This window comes from Seriola aureovittata, chromosome 6, assembly GCF_021018895.1.
Source record: "Seriola aureovittata isolate HTS-2021-v1 ecotype China chromosome 6, ASM2101889v1, whole genome shotgun sequence".
Lineage (NCBI taxonomy): Eukaryota > Metazoa > Chordata > Actinopteri > Carangiformes > Carangidae > Seriola > Seriola aureovittata.
This window is the reverse complement of record NC_079369.1, coordinates 18,661,359-18,679,772: the sequence shown is the minus strand read 5'-3', so window position 1 is coordinate 18,679,772 and position 18,414 is coordinate 18,661,359. Positions and strand designations below refer to the sequence as shown.

General features: G+C 39.2%; 1 protein-coding gene across 4 annotated transcripts; it reads right to left on the bottom strand.

Annotated features, from left to right (window-relative positions):
- Window positions 1-1,480: 1,480 nt before the first annotated feature.
- lhx9 (LIM homeobox 9) lies at window positions 1,481-16,328 on the bottom strand. 4 transcript variants are annotated; one of them, XM_056379592.1, is made up of 6 exons: window positions 16,147-16,328; window positions 12,179-12,417; window positions 11,142-11,344; window positions 9,550-9,908; window positions 5,746-5,948; window positions 2,890-5,067 (listed from the first exon to the last, which is right to left on the bottom strand). In XM_056379592.1, the coding sequence occupies exons 2-6, from the start codon at window positions 12,356-12,358 to the stop codon at window positions 4,813-4,815; spliced, it is 1,200 nt and encodes a 399-aa protein (XP_056235567.1). In that variant the 5' UTR covers window positions 12,359-12,417; window positions 16,147-16,328; the 3' UTR covers window positions 2,890-4,812. The 4 variants fall into 4 exon arrangements, with proteins under 4 accessions (XP_056235569.1, XP_056235567.1, XP_056235568.1 ...); XM_056379594.1 differs by lacking the exons at window positions 2,890-5,067; window positions 16,147-16,328 and adding an exon at window positions 1,481-2,460 and having other exon boundaries at window positions 12,179-12,994; XM_056379593.1 differs by lacking the exon at window positions 16,147-16,328 and having other exon boundaries at window positions 9,550-9,905; window positions 12,179-13,005.
- Window positions 16,329-18,414: the final 2,086 nt, after the last annotated feature.

Here is an 18,414-nt window from a genome sequence, read left to right as displayed (position 1 = left end):
CACGTATGTGTTGTCTATAAATGCAGTGGGGTATATTTTTAGTTAGTGGCCAACTTTTGCTTGGGGATTCGAGCTGAAACGGTAAAGCACAGTGTCACAAATATCAGGATCACCCAGGCTTTTATGAACAAACTGCCTGTGTGACAGCAAACATGCAGCATTGTCTACATTGTTTTTGCACAGTCATAATACACAGAGGCTGTCATTTAACAGGAAGAGGAGATAAGAGAGGGGGAGGAGGATGACAGTTGGCAGAGGCCCTCCTTTCTTACTTGTTGAGGTCTCTGCACAGACAGACAATATTGTTTTTATCTTTTTACACTGATTAATGCAGAGGAAAGGATCAGGGGTTGAACGGGTTTATCACACTATATCAGCTGGATTTCATGGTTTTTACAGCAAGTTAATGGACCAAAGACACATGTGGTGCTGAAACGCTTGAATGCAATATGTAGTTACAAGGGAGCGTTATTCAGCTCCCTGTATTTTTTCATTCTTCATTTCGTTTAATATATCTTTGGAAATACCTGGAGTAGGGTGAAGCAATTGTTTATCAGTCATTGCTTATACAAATACACACACATACACATACTAATGTTGCAACAGGATGCATCCCACCAACAGCCCAACAGCAAACCCCTGACATTCTTGTCAACACGAGGCCATGACGTTGTCCAGAATTTTCATCCTGCAGCTCCAGAGCTGAGCAGGGCAGCCAGGCTGTGTTTGTTTGTGTTTCCTCTCTAGCACTGCTTCCTGTAGCTCCGTGGTGTCAACCCGCCCACCATCCTCCCATCAGACCCGGGGAACACAGCCCTGCTGCCACAGCACGCAGGCACCCCAGCAACTGAGGTTTCCTCTTGGACTGACTGAAGTGTTTGCTGTTTCCCACATTGTTGGAATTCAACACCAGCCTGTTTACTGGTTCCCATGTGGCTTTAGTCTCTCCCCCCCCCCCCTTTTTTTTTCTGTTTCCACAACACACCTTCTTTACATCACATACATAGCATTTACACTAAGTAATGAGATAGTACACTGCCGAACTATGAAGAAATTGTGTTACGATCCAAATCACACTGGTAAATAAAATGTTGCTTGAATGTTCTTTTTTTTTTTTTTTTTTTACTTTTATTACAAAAACATTTATGTGTGCAAATATGTGGATACATTTTCAAATCACTTTGTGAGTTTAAAATAGGACTGAAAAGAATTATTGTATACTATAAATAGTGAAAATGCCAGATGTCATACAATCTATAAGAGCAGCAGAGGCCAAGTGTTTAGGAATGTTATGACATGCACTAGAGATATACTGCTCTTGCAAAGATCCACAATAATGAGGTAAGAAGCCAATAATGTTTTACCCTCTACAGTACGCTGAATGTCAAGAACACATAAGCTTGAAGCAGTGCTGTCCATGTCCTCACAATGACATTTTGTTTTTTTCCCACTGTGAGGTACTATACGGGCATCAGGGACGTCATTTTCATATGCTTTATTTTGCAGCTGACAATGAATCATACAGTGAATCAAAGGAAATAATATACATCTCAAGGAAAATGTTAACAAGATGATGAGGCGCATGCAAAATGAGAATCTCTTCTTTATCTGCTTTGTTTTTTCACTTCCTTCCCTCGGTACAGCCAGATGGCAAAGCTCCAGCTCTGCAGTCCCCTTCATACACTCATCATATTTGATGGGCATCCTGCTGCCGAGTTTCAAGGAGGCCATGTGTTTATGAAATGACACTTGTGACAAAAGAAAACTTCTATTGAGCAAGCTGAGTCTTGGGTGGGGTTGCATGGGGGCAGCAGCGTGTGTGTGTGTGTGTGTGTGTGTGTGCATTTGTATGTTTGTGTGTAACAGTGTGTGTGGTGGAGAACAAGGATTGTGGGAATGTATATATTGTGCTTATGTAGGAGCAAGGCAGTGGGGAAAAAGGTTGTGTTTTCAGTGTGCGTGTGTATGTGTGTGTGTGTGTGTGTGTGTGTGTGTTCGTATCATTAACATCCATACCGTCTTGGTTTGACACTCTTGTCATGTTGGATGCCTGCCATCTTTTAATCACATCCTGTACCTTTCTGTGAGTTTTTTTTTTGTTGTTACTATGTTACAATACATTTTATTATCATTTTTGTGCATTTACCATTCCAATACAGAAAGATTTTTTTTCCACATTGATATCATAAATTTCATACATTGTGGGGTTTCCTCCGTTGATGGATTCAAACATTCAGGACAAACTCTGGTTTTTAAAATAATCATCTGTTGTACATTTGCAACTGAAACAGGTTTTATGGTGGTTGTTTATTTGTTCTCAATTTGCTATCATCTTATCCTAATATTGTCTTTGTCTTCAATGGTGAGGAATTCCCATCAAAGTTTTCCCCTTCTGTTAATACTTTAGGGAATTTTCAAACGTCGGGATGTATGGCTGTAATGCCCCAAGATTTGTTCTCCCTGAAAGAAATGATAGAGTAAGAATATATTAACTACAGAGCAACCTGGCTTTACGGGGTCTGCATTTACTCTTACTTCATTTTAGGTTTACCAATATGTTACGCATAAATATATACTATATATGTATATAGAGATATATCAATATATGCTTTGCAGCATTCCTTTGATCTAAATTTTAAAGCCATGTTCATGCATTAAAAAGCAATTTCATATTTTTGACTGCAGGGTTTAGATGCAAATCCATGGGGCATTACGTTAAAAACCATAAACATCATAAAATAGGAAATAGAAATTAAAAATGGAAGCAAAAATGAGGACGTTTAACTGGTCATTAATAACTGAATGCTTTCTCATTTGTTGATGTGATAAACGAAAACTGTATTCAAGAAAGAACACAAAAATGGCAAGTGTAATGAAAAATAAAACCCATTTAAAGCAAAGTATTTTTATTCACACAAATTTAATAAGATATATAACAACCGTTTGGTCCATAAATATTTAAGGGGAAATAGTTTCTATACACCATCTTTATCAAGAAACAGGGAAACATGGACAATCTTGATAGAACACTTACTGTACTCAACTATTAACACGAAGATCAATATATAAGGTTCTTGGATTACCCAACTATATCTGAAAGAGTGCACAAATGCTTTCTATGACATCGCTGCCCCCTTTTTAACAGGATACACCATAAAAAGATCTTCGGAAATAAGATGCAAAACAGTACAAAACTAGTGAGGCGTCAAAAGGATGTGAATCAGTTAACAAAGAACACATATATCCTGAATTTCACAAACTTTCTCCCAAGTTATAGCATAAGGCACATAGTAGAACTGAGTTAGGCATCTACTTCATTAAGTAGATCTAGAGTACCACTTTGTTCTACAATAGAACAAACTGTGACGCTCACAATGAAATGTTATCAACTCCATTGAAGATTTGCTCTTTCTTTCTTTTCTCTCTATCTTTCAGCCAGAAGAAACATGTTTTTGGTCTGTTCAGTGGCAAGTGTCATTAAAGAAAGTATAAATATGGCCAAAAAAGAGAACATATGGACAATTATTTCCCACTGGCTGCCTCTTACGACTCCACCTATCTGAGGTCATTTGAATGTACATGTCAGCTCGACAAATCTAGTCTGCAACGTCGCAACCACTCAATTTCTCACTCCTTCCCTTCCTTTTCCCTTTTTAAAATCACATTGTTACCCTGAGCAACATGATAAAAACAATAATGCACTTTTCACTGGGCAGTATATTGTCACTGTGCAATTGAGTTTAGCTGTGGATCTATGGATATGCTTACTAGGATTTATCCATTTGACTACGGTTAATCTATGAGGCCAACAAATCTGAAAAAGTGCTCTGTCATGAAAACAGTCGATTACAACAGTGCCCATAAACTGCTCTCCAATCTTAATTTCTCTTGCTGATTTCTAATTATTGAGCAATTTCTATCAATGTGACTGCATTACATGTTGATCAGTTACCACTGTACAGATTGTGGGATTTGCTTTTTTTCTCTTAATCACAGTAGAGTTGTGAATCAAGACAAAAAAATGTGTGTGGTTTCAGCATCTACCTGCCACATAAACTGCAATGGATAGGTGCTTATAATGCAATTTAGACGTTCTACATGTAGCTCTGTGAGATATCCCAATGTCTGATTCCATCCAACTCAGTCTTAAAGACTGAAACATTCGGAAATAATTAAAGCCTGTTTTCTGGAGTTACCCATATACAGAACATTCTACAAGTTTATTTCCCAAATTATTCCAAAACAGAAAAAAAATCTTTAAATCGGATAGTGCGAACACAGTGCATACATATACAGGTTTCTGAGGGCAAAATATTCATATTATTTTAAAATTTACCAATTAACCATAAATTAGGAAGGGCTCATTTTATCATAATTCAATACAAATGTACAAATCAAGTCAAATCAAGTAAAACTATTTTTCCAGACAAGCTTCAAGTTTAGTTATTTTTTCCAATAAACCGTGGAATACATGACAATTTTCTAATGCCTTCAACTTCAAAATGTCCTGTCCAAAATCAGTTTCTGCATACTGTAGGTCAACTACAGACACGGCTGCCATGCGGTATCAAATGCTACACATTAAAATGATTTCCTTGTGTTTAATGTGGTCGCTGCTGTTCTTGCTCTTGTTGTTCTTGTTTGTGTACACAGTACAGCACTTTCTGTTCCAAGGAGCTGTCTCTGCTTGATTTAAAGGTGTCACTTAAAAAAATAAAATGTAAATTGAGGAAAGAAAATAAAATAAAAATAAAAAAAAAAAAACAAATAAAAATCAGATAAAATAAAAATCAGTCTGCTAGAGATAGCTTGTTAGAAAAGGTTTGTCAAGGTAGTTTGCGAAGGGCTCCCCGAATCATGGCTGTCCAAACTAGAGGTGACGGAGGTCACTACAGTGATAGAGGGGTTTGTCAGGTCTGTTAGTGTGGCCGCGCTGGAGGGGGGGGTCAGGGCCCCACTGTCGGATGAGGGTGGAGGGAGTGAGGTGCCATCAGCCTTATCAACACCTCCATTCTCCTGTCGCAAAACGTTCCTTCTGAATTTGGCTCTTGCGTTTTGGAACCAAACCTGCAAACCAATCCCAATGTGGCTTTTACTTTTTGTGTTTAAGTAGGATTAATTTTTAAAAAGAATCATTTGTACAGTCGTTTACATATCAAGTTATCACAGCTATCACTGTATCAAGTTGCTCTTTCCTTAGATACATATATATAGATATATATATATATATATATATATATATATATATATATAAATCTTTATATAGCAATTTTCATACATTATTTTGAGCTTAAGGGGCAGATAACAAGGAACCAGTTGGCTCCTGAACACTGAATACAAAAATGTGGATTTTAATATCAAATCAAAACAATAGTCCTATCCGTTTTAAAACGTTCATCTGTGAAAGTTGAATTACACCTTTTTCTTTTCCACAGATAAAAAGAACATGTGCACTCTCATTATTAATAATATAAGCAACAATTTTGAACTCAAGTTTCTGCGCTTAGGAACTACTTTTCTCCTTTCTTTCCCAAAAAAAAAAAACATTTATGAATCTACAAAATTTCAGATAAAAACCCCTGGATATACATCTAATGACTAAATGGACCAACCAAACAAACAAAAACAAAAAAGATGACTTCAGTGAAAATTCTGGTGTGAAATGGGAGGGACATGGCGAAGGAGTGGGGTGCAGACACAGATATGGGGTGATCAGATCAGTAAGAAGAATGGCTCTCTGCTTACCTGTAGAACTCTCTTAGTGAGGCCTGTTTTCTGGGCCAGCTGCTTTAAGTCCTTGGCGTCCGGGTTGTGGTTGATGGCAAAGTAGGATTTCATTGTCCGCAGCTGATGGTGTTTGAAGGAGGTCCGCATGCGTTTGGTCTTCTGTGTTGGAGGGTAGGCCTGCTGGTCCCGGTCCAAGTGATCGGTGTCATTCTCGTTACAGCCTGAGAGGGCAGAGAGCAAAACACAGGGGTGGTTCAATGTCCGAAAGAACAACAGCTTGCAATTTTCTTTTTAGTTCAGCAAATGATTTAGTTTTCTGTTCTGTTTCCAAATTAATTTTCTATTTGCTCAAGAATTTTCTTGAGACAATGGGCAGACAACTAACTTCATATAACACGAATCCCTTCACTACTGGACAGATAGTGATTTCTAAAATCAAGAGACTGTTCAATAACATTATTCGCACTGGTGACTAATAAAATGTTTTAGGACTCAATATTAAACTAAATATCTTGTTACATGGTCAAGGTTTGCAGAGAAAAAGAGAGCCATGCTGTCGCACTATATCTGAACTTAAGCACATTTCTGTTGACCTAGGCCTGCTGTATTAATAATTGTAATAATGATAATAAGTTTTGTATATGTAATTAGAATATCTGAATCAGTAACAGTCAAGAAACTGATTGACCTAACACAACTGAAATAAATTTGAGCTCTCTACGTATGTATAATGCATTGGAAGTTTTGATTATTATGTTTTTCAATGGAAACTGTAAGTTTAAAAAAAAAAAAAAAATGATGCAAAATGATGTATTTCAACCGTAGAGTGGGACTGGTTTAAATTATTTCTGCTTGTGTTTGCAAAGACTAACAGGCCTAATGGGCCTCATTTGTCAATAGCTTAGTGTGTGAAATACTTAAAGATGTTGATATGCAAAAACGGATCGTCTAAATTAAACGCATGCATGGCAACATTGCTGCTGAAATCTTTATCACGGCTTAAAAAAAAAATCCTGACACAACATTTCCGCAACATATTATTTTTTTTAAACAGGATCTTTGTATAATTCTGTGCTATTGCAACAAAGCAAATTCTTTTGTCCAATAAATACGTGCATGTGACTAATTAGAATATTTGTGTGATTTCAACCAAAACGTATAGTAAAAATACAATTAATGCCAATTGGTAATTGATTTTGAATTGAATTGGATTTTTCCACAGAATTTAGTATTCATGTTAAGATCTCATCACTTATTTTACTGCAGATGCAGAGGAACACTGGCCAGCAAAGGATAGGATTTCTAAATTATGTAGTAAACTGTAGTAATTTTCTTGTCTCTCTGTAACCACCGAGCTCATCAGCTGATAAAACATCAAATGAATTATATCAACACTTCATCACAAGGACACAATTCGCCCAGAAATTAATTATCGGGTTAAATTACAAATCAGTTTGAAAAAGGTAGATTTAACATGTGTGGCATTATGTTATGGTGTGAATTATGTTTTTGTTATATGAGACTACCACTTGTGACACTTATAAGAACCATTAATATGACAGTCATGGACATCTATGTTCTTCTGTTCCAGCCTTCACTGGATCGTGTTTCACTAGATATTACCCACTAGGGGTCTCTATATCCAAACAAGACCAAACTTCACAGTGGCGTGGAATACTCAGTAGACCCACACCTTTCCCTGGTGAAAACAAACATGTATGTGCTCGCTAAAGCAGAAACAAAACCTTAAACAAAACCTCATCCTATTTGTCATGAATGTGAGTCTCTTGATCTGCAGATCGATATTAACATGAACAGAGAGAGGTGTAAAAGCAGTGTTAGTGCTATTATAGCACAAAGGGAAAAAAACACTTTGGAAAAGAGAAAATATCAATACTAAATCTTTCAGTTGTTCTCTAAATGAATTAGTCGTATTTTTTATTTTCCAGTTGATTTTTCATTTTTTTTGTCAATTTTGAATGTTGTAAAGGGGTTATAAATTCATCATGTAATTAGGACATTTTATATTTCCAAAAGGAATGTTACTTAAGCATAAAAAGCCAATAAGCCTCTTTTTAAATTTAAAAAATGTCCTATTTTATTTTATTTAAATATCCCAAATGAAAACTATAATATCCCCAGTGGGGCCTTTACTGTGTCTGTGGTGCCTGATAATGAGTTCACAGTGACATCGTCTCCCAGTATTTTATGTCTTTCTCTGTTACTACAGGATTTTCTTTTGTTTGATTTTAAACCTGTTGTGGTTGCATTAGCACATTTTAACGCTCTGTTGAGGTAGGCATATTGTCCCATTAAAGAAAACTTGAACCAAAGTGATTATTCCCCTAGCCAGGCATCCATGAGAACTTTAGGATCTGCATAACCTCTTGGAATTGTGTTTACGGATAACAAACCAAGGCCCTTTCAACCGGAGCGCAGAGTGTACAGTGTGGTGTGGCCTCTCCCTGCAGCAGGCCCCTCTGCACGGCTCTGCTGTGTCCCTGAGAACTATGCTGACCGCCGCACAGGAGGCCAGGGATTCCAACGTCACCTTCAATTAACGAAGAACAATTAACGCGCAGATTACCCTTATTCCTCCCTATTCACCGGGAACAGAGGAAACTTGGCGCACAATGACAAACTTTCTCAACCGCACACTAATTCGCAGAAAGCGACAACAAAATGGGGACGCTGCAGGGGGGTGGGTTGGGGGTGGGGGTCGGGTTATAACATTCAGCGATTCAATACGAGATTTTAGATGAAACCGACGTTTAACAGAAGCTTAATGTACACTGCGATGACTGTTTTTTTTTTGTTTGTTTTTTTTGTTATTCCATCAAAAGGTCAAAAACACGCAAAACATGATATGATTTTGACGTTTATTTGGCCACGATTTTTACGCAAAAGTCCTACATTACATCTACACCGTTCGCACACTTTCTGTACATTTATTTTGACCTAAATTAGTCTTAATTGCAGAAGTCGATGAGCAGGTTGACGGCGAGGTCAAATTTCGATCATTCTCCGTGTAACACACGCCACAGTTGCAAGCAAAGAAACGGTGCGAACAAGACGCGTGTACAAAAAGCTGCCGATCAATTAGCCCACGGCTTCACCTATATTTGCATAGAGGACAGATGTGGGCTTTTAATATCAGACATGTAAAGTTGACCTACGGCTGCTACAGCTGGGGCATTGAGCAACCGTCTGGATTAGAGAGCGAGGATCTTATTGGGAAAAAACATCTCTAGATTGTTTTAAGAATTAAAAAAAACAAAAACGTTAATGTTTATTTATTTATTTGAGTGGTTGATTGAACCCTAATCGTTTCTGCTGCCTTTTTTTTTCTTTCTTTTTTTTTAAGTACAATTAAATGAATACAGCGATACTGTGATCAGCAAAATCCAAGCATCATGTAGATTTTAACCACAATCTAGCAAAAAGTTCCCAAAATAGGATCAAAGGACCACTGGGGGTCTTTCAGTTGGTTCCAGTGGGATTTAACCCACATGATGAAAATGGCTTAATGTTTAATTAACATTAATTAATTAATGTTACTTTCTAGATTTGAGTACGGTTAGGTAATAAGCTCACTGCGTCTTTCCTGTAGGTTTCACTGTCCTCCACTGCTGGGCCTGCCCATACAATAAAAAGGGGAAACAGTTCAAAGCTATAGGCTACTTTTGCACCATAATCAATAACCAGAAACTTATAACCATTTACAAATTATTTTCTAACAGGCTATGTAGCCTATATTTAATATGTACGGTTGTATACCTTGCCTTAATGTGAGGCCCTGTTCTGAGCAGCGTGCTGTCTCACCTGTGTTGTAGCTGGGTATATCTATCCCCATAGCCGGGCTCTTCCTCTTGCGCGGCCTTCCCTTCTGTGCCGTACCGGTGCCGTTGAAGTAGGGTAGGGTGAGGCCGCCGCCCTTGGCTGCCAGCTCGGCAAAGTTGAGCTGGGGGTGGTATTCCGGTCCCTGCACCAGCGTCTCGAAGTGGAGCCGGCAGTAAACCAGGCTGTCCTTCATGCCGAAGTGGTCGCCCGTGGTCAGCGTCTTGTTGCAAGTGGTGCACGTGAAGCAGCTCAGGTGGTACACGGAGTCGCGCGCTCGCATCACCATCTCCGAGGCCGATATCCCGAGGTGGCAGCGCGCGCACCTCTGCACGGAGAACCTTCTGGAACAGACAAATTGTCAAGACTCCTCATACACAGAGACCAAGTGGGACAAACACAATGACAGAAGTGCTGGGCAAGTTTTACCAAAATCATTTGCACGGTCATGGGCTAGAAGTATGCTAACTGGGTTTTTGGCTTTTTGTTGTGTATCTCAGTGACAAAGGAATGTGTAGCCCCTATATCTGACCCACGTCTCTGTACGTAGGTCAGCTATAACATGCCAGCACACTGACATTACAATCTGAGCTAATAGCAACATCTGGCCAACAACTAAGTGACGGCTGGTCCATAGGCCATGTTTAATTTAGTGTAAAAATATTTTCTGTGTTCGAATATTTTCTCTTAAATAGCCTAAGTAACTTTAATCAGTAAAGAGGGAGTCCACAGCCTCAGTGATAAAAACTACAATTGCAAACCAAGTGTATTTAACATTAAACACAAAGGCTACATGTAGGCTAAAGGCAGGGCTATATGCTACAATTATAATGGTGAGGCAGGTTAACACTTTTCACCTAGCAGAGCAGACATTTAACAGTTTTCTATTTTGGATTATTGTTACTACTATTGTGCATCATAAATAGCATTCTGGCCTATCTATGGCTATATAAATGTATGTTAAAATATGGGATAACGTCTGGCCCACAAAATCATTTTTTCAGTAGTTATTTTCGGGCATGCTGAGCCACCGTACATGCTGACAAACGCCAGTAAGGTAGGTTACTTTTAAACGAAAACAACAGAAATGTATAATAGTGTACGCCTACTCCTTTGTTTCTAAGAGAGTGACTCATACATTAAGTTAGTGTAGTTTACATTGCACTCAGAGCTACAGAAACCATTATATCTGAACCAAAACCGAATAAAAATACTATTTCATATCATAACTTGTTCCCAATTAACACCCTGCAGGGACCCTGGGAGACTGTTATGATTTTATTTAGACAAGAATGAGACCTAATTGGACCAAAAGGCTTCAACATAATTCCAGGTGATTAACCACAGCCTGTTGAATCTGTGTGTCTAACAGTGGCTCTACAATATTTTTTGTTACTCCAAAAAATCGTAGCTTGTTCACTTAAGAGTTTAAAATGCATTTTTCTATCAAACCAGGAGCAGAATTGGAGCACTGTGTGGATGGCAGGGTGATTGTACGCGCGCGCGTGTGCGTGACAGAGATAATTTTAAAATTAAAGTGTAAAATTGCGTAAATGGTTAACCTTAATTTTTCTTACCTGTAGTAATCCTCTTTGCAATAGATACTCCCATCCTTGGCAAAACACGTAAGCTCCGACTCCAGCGCTAGTTTACATTCACAGCATTTGAGACACCGCAGGTGCCACTGTTTGTCCACGGCCAGGAGGTAGTATCTATCCGAAATCTTGCCGCCACAGCCGGCACACAGAGCAGGCTTCTCCGGGCTCATAGAAGGCATGGTCTGGGTTCAGAGGGAGAGGAGAAAGCTCATGGCAACTACTTTCTGACTGAAACATGCATTATACAAAAACAGTAACAACAGGCCTTTAGCACCTTTCTGGACATGAAATTAAACTTTTTTTAAATTCATAAAGTAGTCTCGGTAAGGCCTTTGGAAGAGCACTTTAAATATACTGTTAAACAAATGCAAGCTCTATCTTCTCATGGGCCCCAACTGAAGGAATAAACACTATGAAACAATTGTGTTTCTAAAATGAATTGAAAATCGAGGAACGAAATACAGTAAATAAAAAAGCTAATCGCACAAATTAAAATAAAATGATAACAATAGAAATAATAATTCTCCGTATTTTTGTCCAGTTATTTGTAGACGTAGCCAGTAACTTTTTTCGTAAATTGTTAAATTTGCAGACAGAAAACAAAATATTACTGCTCTAATGTACAATGTTTTATTTGATGACAGGAGTAATACAGTAGCCTATGTTTCAAATATATTTAGACAACTGGATATAAAGTTGCAGCAAGTCTATGTTTTTAGTAGCTAATTATTTTGTGCTATAACTGAGCAGCTTTGAAATAATAGGAAATTTAAAGCGTCAATTCATTATCCAACAAAAAAAGGATTTTTGCAGTAAGATTTACATTTACTAAAAATATTTTATCATAATTCACCATGAATAAGTAGCTTAACTGAAATCCTCCTCCTCAGTCTCCTACTTACCCCAAAAATAACTGCACATTTTCTTGCACGTCAACAGTGCCACAGTCGCCGTTTCTGCCGTAACGAAGATTGAGTTTTAACATGAATTCAAACACAGGTCGACCTGGCTCTTACCGACTCTCTCCCGTTGAGCTGCATGCCCTTCGCCAGGCGCGACTCCGTTTTCGACCTTCTCTCCATCTCCTCCATGATCCCTTGGATGTGATCCCCGGAGATCCCGTGGAAAAGCATGGCTCCCGGTCCTGGACGCAACGTGCAACTGCCTGCCTCTGTCTTGCAGCCCACAACTTCCATATACTGTACTGCAGCGCTGCGCCCCGCTCTCTCAGCGCATCCAAGTGGGCTCTGAGGCTCTGATAGAGGCACACAAAAACAACAGCACAACCCCAGAGATTCAGATCACCTCCTCGTCAGAGTGCAAAGGCAACTGGAAGAAAAGGAAAAAAAAAAACCAAGAAACTACAACATGGGTGGGACAGGAGGAGTGGTGGTGGTGCACCAGCTTTTTTCCTTCTGTCCGTGAATGTCTCTCCTCCAGAAAAAATATATAGTCCAAATGATGCGACAAACCGGTGTGGAAGTGGTGGTGGTGGTGGTGGTGGGGAGGGAGGAGGGGAGGGGGGCTACAATGTGAACACTCGCCAAAAATAATGACACAAGAGTTTTTGTTGTTTCTTTCTGGTGATTTCTCTCTCCCGGTTTCCCAGTCAGGGGTTCCTTGGTGCTTGGAGGTCAGGTTGGGACTGCCTGGATTTGAGAACCGTGTCCTATTTGTGAAGGGAGCAGAGCCTGCCCAGTCTGAATAATTTGGTAGGAGGAGTTCCCCTCTCTCTCTCTCCCTCTCTCTCCCTCTCTCTCTCTCTCTCCTCTCACTCTCTGTCTGTCTCTCTCTCTCTCTCTCTCCATTCGCCACTGATTTCTATTCACCAACAAAGAGCTGTCACTCTTCCCTCAAAATCTCCCGATTCTGGCTGCGCGGAGGACCACTACTTTATGGTATTGACATTTTCATTACTTTTATTCCCCCATTTAGAGGAGAGGATGCTGGAGTGTCATAAGTTTCAAAACTGAAATGGACTTAGAATGATTCAAGTGTAAATGTTTTATTTGTTTAATGTGTCTTAAACAAATAATATCCATCTAAATTAAAAGTAAAAGCCTTTGGAGTTTTTTTTAAAGGGTGAAAAGAACAGAAATAAATTATTCTGTCATTTAAGGATATTTAGGATATTTTGGGCCTACGTTTTATTGTGAAAAAACATCATTAGAGCTTCAGTTTTAGGGATTTAATTTGTTTTTTAATCGGGTGTTTGGTCGTCCCAAAATAACATAAAGACTGTGAGTGTGTATGTGTGTGTGTGTGTGTGTGTGTGTGTGTGTTTGTGTGTGTGTGTGTGGGGGGGGGGTATAAATGTATTGTTTGGGGCGGGGCAGTGATCAGTGATAGGCTAGAGGGCGGGGACAGACTGCATTAAACAATTTGAAAGAAAATAACACAAATTATTGAGATTTTAGTAAAAAATAAAAAACATATATAAACAATCCTACTCTCTGACAACATCCTCTCAAATAATATAATTACACTCAGCTTTTCATTCTACTCAGGCTCTTATGATGATGTATAGACAACAGATTTAATTTGATAAGACGACAAAGCAAACCCACCTTTTACATATGCTAAATATAGGCTGGTCTTCTCTGTGCAAAATCAACAAAATCATTTTTTTCTCCATCAAACGCTCATTTGAAACAAGAATTATTCACTATCGAGCATTCATTAACACGGCCCGTGTCTTTTCTCTGCCTCTAGAATTAGGCCAAAACCTTGTTTACCTGCAGGAGAGTTGTTTTGATCATAACAGAAACAGCATTGCATCTGTGTACATATTTCATTCCTCTTATAGGCTATGCAACAAGCAGTGATGTGGAGGTATGGAGGAGAAAAAAAAGTGGTCACTACAAGGAAACTACCTGCAGTTGTTACATATTTAAGGACAGTCACGGTTTTTTTTCTGTTTGTTTTTTTTTGTTTTTTTGTTTGTAAACACCATAAATCTTAATATAATCTACGGTTACCAGGCGACTATGAGGCTACAATAAAGATCTGTGTCAGTTTTAAAGGGTGCAGGAAAAGGAAAAAGGCAGACTGAATGGCTTTACCGTCCAGTATAAAGGCCAAATATGGTGACAACAAACCAAAATGAGGCAGCACAAGGTTTGTATTTTGACAGGCCTTCAAAGCTGAGATCCGGATGATGCGCTGTGGGCTCTGCGAGGTCGATGGCTGAGAATTCAGCCATAAAACAATAGATATTTACTGTCTGAATCTGTGACTCGGTTTTGGTCCCATTAATAGATTTACTGAGGCTCAGGGGGGTTTGCAGGTGTGGATGCTTCATCTGAAGACGTGTTACATTATCATGTGCACCCCTCCTCTCTACCCAACCCAACCCACCCACCACCCCCCACCAACCCCTCCCCACACCCCACACACCCCCCAGCATGAAGTTGTGTTGGCTTTAATTGGAGGCCCCCTGATAACAGAGCTATAAGACAAGGCTTGAACCCTCCTGGACGAGCTGGACCTGCAGCTGTTCTGAAAAGCAGCACGTTAATTTGCGCTCTGTCAGTGTCTCAGCACCAGCACACAGAGCGGTGAAAGAGACTCAAAAAGGGGACACAAGGATTTCATTTCACCTGGACAAAGACACCCTGAGAGGAATGATCAGCTCAGCTCTGTGTGATATTTAATCTAGCTCCTAACTTCTGGGTTTTTTTTGTTTTTTTTTTACCCTTCTGCTTCTTCCCCGGAAATTAAATAAAGGCGACTTATGATTTCAAAAACTAGACTTATTCCCGTAGTAGAGTGCAATTAAAATACGTGCGTGTTCCTATTTTTTTTTTTTTATAAAGGCATCCATCATACCGTTAATGTCGATAAAGAATAGTGTTTTGACCCGTTGCCTCCAGCAGTGACATTTCATTTGACTGAAGTGGGTTTAACAATGTGTCAGTGAACACCAAGGGGCTGAGGGAATAATGTCTTTTGTGTTGTCGTTTTGTTGTGTTTCGTTTGCTTTTTTTTTGTATCTAATTAGCGTATTACCTGCAAATAAATACATACTAATGACTCGTTTTTTGTTGTAGCCTATTATTTCATGGAGTCACGTTAGGGGGAAATATGCAGAGATTTTAAACCCAAGCTAAAACACGAATTTACGCTTTTATTTATAAAAAAAGTTGCTAAAATAACAGTTCGTATTTGAAACGTTTTCTAAATCAGCCCTATTAATTAAACAATCTAGGCTATATGTATATATGTTACCTTTCATATTTAATTACTGGCTCAAAATAAAGTGAAGAAAATGAATCTGGGCAATCCTGTGTCATTTTTCGTTTAGCTTCTGAGAATGATTTGTCCTCATTCGAGATTCGTGATCTCGTTTGACCAAAAGAAGGCTTTAAAAACACGAAATAGTAAATAACCACTGCTTTTTCATGTTGGCTCTATTTAAACCTTGATGCTTTCAATAAATAAATAAATAAAAATAAGAGAGAGAGAGAAAATAAAAACAAAAACAGTGTTAACAGCCATGTTTAAAATGGCGAAGGAAGCCAGTATGGCTTGGGACCACTGACTTTTTTCTTATAAATAAAGAGAATAAAATCTCAAATCTCAGACACTAATACAAACGCAATTAATTAGTTTGTATTTTAAGAAAAGCGTCGTTTTACATTATTCCCTGCACCGTTCAACTTATGATTTGATACCAAACTCCTATGTCATATATTTAAACAATTAAGATTAATGTCAAGAAGCTGGAAATATTTATTTACAATATTCCGTAAATAAATGTAAAGATAGAATGAGTTTAGGTCGGTTTGCCTTCCACCACATCCACGTCTATCCGGGAGGTTATTACCCATGCCACTATATTTATCATGCATCAGATCTGTCGCGCATTGCTTCACACGCTCTCCTCTCTCGTTTTTTTCCCGTTTTTTTTTTTTTTTTTTTTTTTGGTTAAAAACCCTACCCTGTATTATTATTTCCCCAAGCAGACACGTAGAAGAGGTCTTACCTGAGGCTGTGCTGTGTGAGATCCCTGTGCAGCGTGCAGGCTGAGCAGCTCCGGACTGTGCGCAGTGTGCAGAGCAGGCAGAGGAGACGCTGCCGGTAGATGGGGGCTGTTCCTCGTTCCTGAGCTTACACTTCTAGTTCGAGCGTCAATTAAAACACAAGACATTTAAATATTCCTCTCCCATATGCAGACAGCCCTCAACACACTACAACACACACATACACACACACACACACACACACACACACACAGAAAATGGGAATCCATGAGCCAGTGGCCTACTCAGCATGTAGGTTATAATGTATGATGTACTCGTACATTAAAGGATAATCTGCAAGACCTGGAGTCGGTGATCGCCAAATGGCAAGCAACTAACATTATATAGGGTATAACAAGATATAGCAAAAAATTCAGGGATATCACTTGTAATTTTCTCTTAATACGCTGTGACTTATTACAACTAATGTATGAATTCAGCCCCTGAAGTTTTATTTGAGCCCTCAAAGACGAGCAACCCGCACTTTGCAATCAAAACTACAGCCTAGCTGAGTTCAAGCATAAACTATAGAGCTCTGAAAATTTATAATGACAAAATGTATCATCGCTGATCGCTCACACGTGAGTCCATATGATTCATAGGAGGAGTAGCTGCGGTTACAGCTCTAATTTCACTGGCTGGGGAGCAGAGGTTTGTGTGAATAAGCGATTAGATGTGTCCATAGTCAAACAAGATCAATCAGTCTGACACAGACATGGAGCACAAAAACACATGGCTGTGGAAAAAAGGGGATTTGGTATTGAATAATAATATCAAATCGAAATGATTTTAGAAATAAAAGTTCTCACTAACGACGTGGACTTGGAGCCAAATATGAGAGAGTAACAGTGATGGGCTGAAAATGACTAATGATCTTTTCTTTTTTTTTTTTTATTCATTCTGATTTACGTCATTAAAACGGTGCAGATGAAAATAAAAACAATTCACAGGTAATGTTTATTACCGTGAACAGCCTCTGGTCTATTTGACTATTTTTTTATTGAATGAATCCTCTAAAAAAAATATTGAAATGATTTCATTCTTGGGTTCATATTTCGTTCTCCCTGAACTGTGACATATATTTCTCCATCTTTCTCACCTGGAGAATCCAGCTGACAAACTTCATATATATATATAGATCAGTGCAATATCGAGTGTATTTAGCCAGGAACCATTCTACACACATTTGGCCTCATGTTGCAGCATCTAATGAATAAAGAAATATTGATGAAAAATTCACCACTGTTTGATAATGTCAAGATTTTTAATAAATATGAATATAGTTCAGTTTTTGAAGCTGGTTTGATGACCTCTGATGAGACTTTCTTTTAGCGTTACACAATGACAAAGATACATAATATTAGTCATTTTCATGGTGTTGATGCTGTAATTCTATTGTGCACTGCTGGATCATTATTCACCTGAGAGGCTGAAGAATATGGCAACAAGCCATTAAATGATAATAACGTTGATAATACAATGTAAAACAGTTTAAAGGGCATGTTGGCTCCACCTGGATTGTATATTTACTGTTAACATGACAAAGGGAGGTCATCCACAAAGCAGGATGTCCTGAGCCCGCTCACACTGGCCACTTGGAGGACAACACACTGAGATATAGATGGACTGATCTCCATTGACATGTGAATAGAAGGTTGTGTGAGTGAGTACTGGGGCTGGGAGCAAAGGGTGACAATTAATTACACCCCTGTACTGCTTGCATAAATGATCATGTGCCATACTGCTAACAGTCATTTTGCTTTGCTCCTTCCGCCTGGGTTGACATCACAATGTATCTCATCAATAATGCAACAGCACTGAGATCCATTTCACTGTGTACTATAACGCATACTGTGCAGGCAGCGTTCTGTGAGCATGATACCCAGACAGGCTCTGCAGCGTGCTTGGTTCAACAGTGAAACCACAGATACAGCACCGACCGGGATGCCTGCCTGCCTCCCTGCCTCCCTGCCTCCCTGCCTGCCTGCCTGCCTGCCTGCCTGCCTGCCTGCCTGCCTGCCTGCCTGCCTCCCTGGCTGCCTGGCTCCTCTCTGCTGTAGGGCATGGTGGTTAGATTACCACACATCCAGGGTTCATCTGGAGTTATCATTTCTGGGTCACCTCAAGTGACACTCAGTCTCACAGAGGGAGCTCTCAGTCACTCCCAAAGCATGGCCGCAAAAAGGAGCGGAGGCGAGGTGGAGGCGAGGAGGCGAGGAAGCAAGGAGTCG

Excerpts from the sequence above, each read along its gene's own strand:
- lhx9 (XM_056379592.1), bottom strand. The coding sequence starts at position 12,358 with ATGGAAGTTGTGGGCTGCAAGACAGAGGCAGGCAGTTGCACGTTGCGT. Across the intron at positions 11,345-12,178 it reads AGCTCAACGGGAGAGAGTCG|ACCATGCCTTCTATGAGCCC; the intron begins GTAAGAGCCAGG and ends CTCTGAACCCAG. Across the intron at positions 5,068-5,745 it reads TCACTAAGAGAGTTCTACAG|GTTTGGTTCCAAAACGCAAG; the intron begins GTAAGCAGAGAG and ends ATTGGTTTGCAG.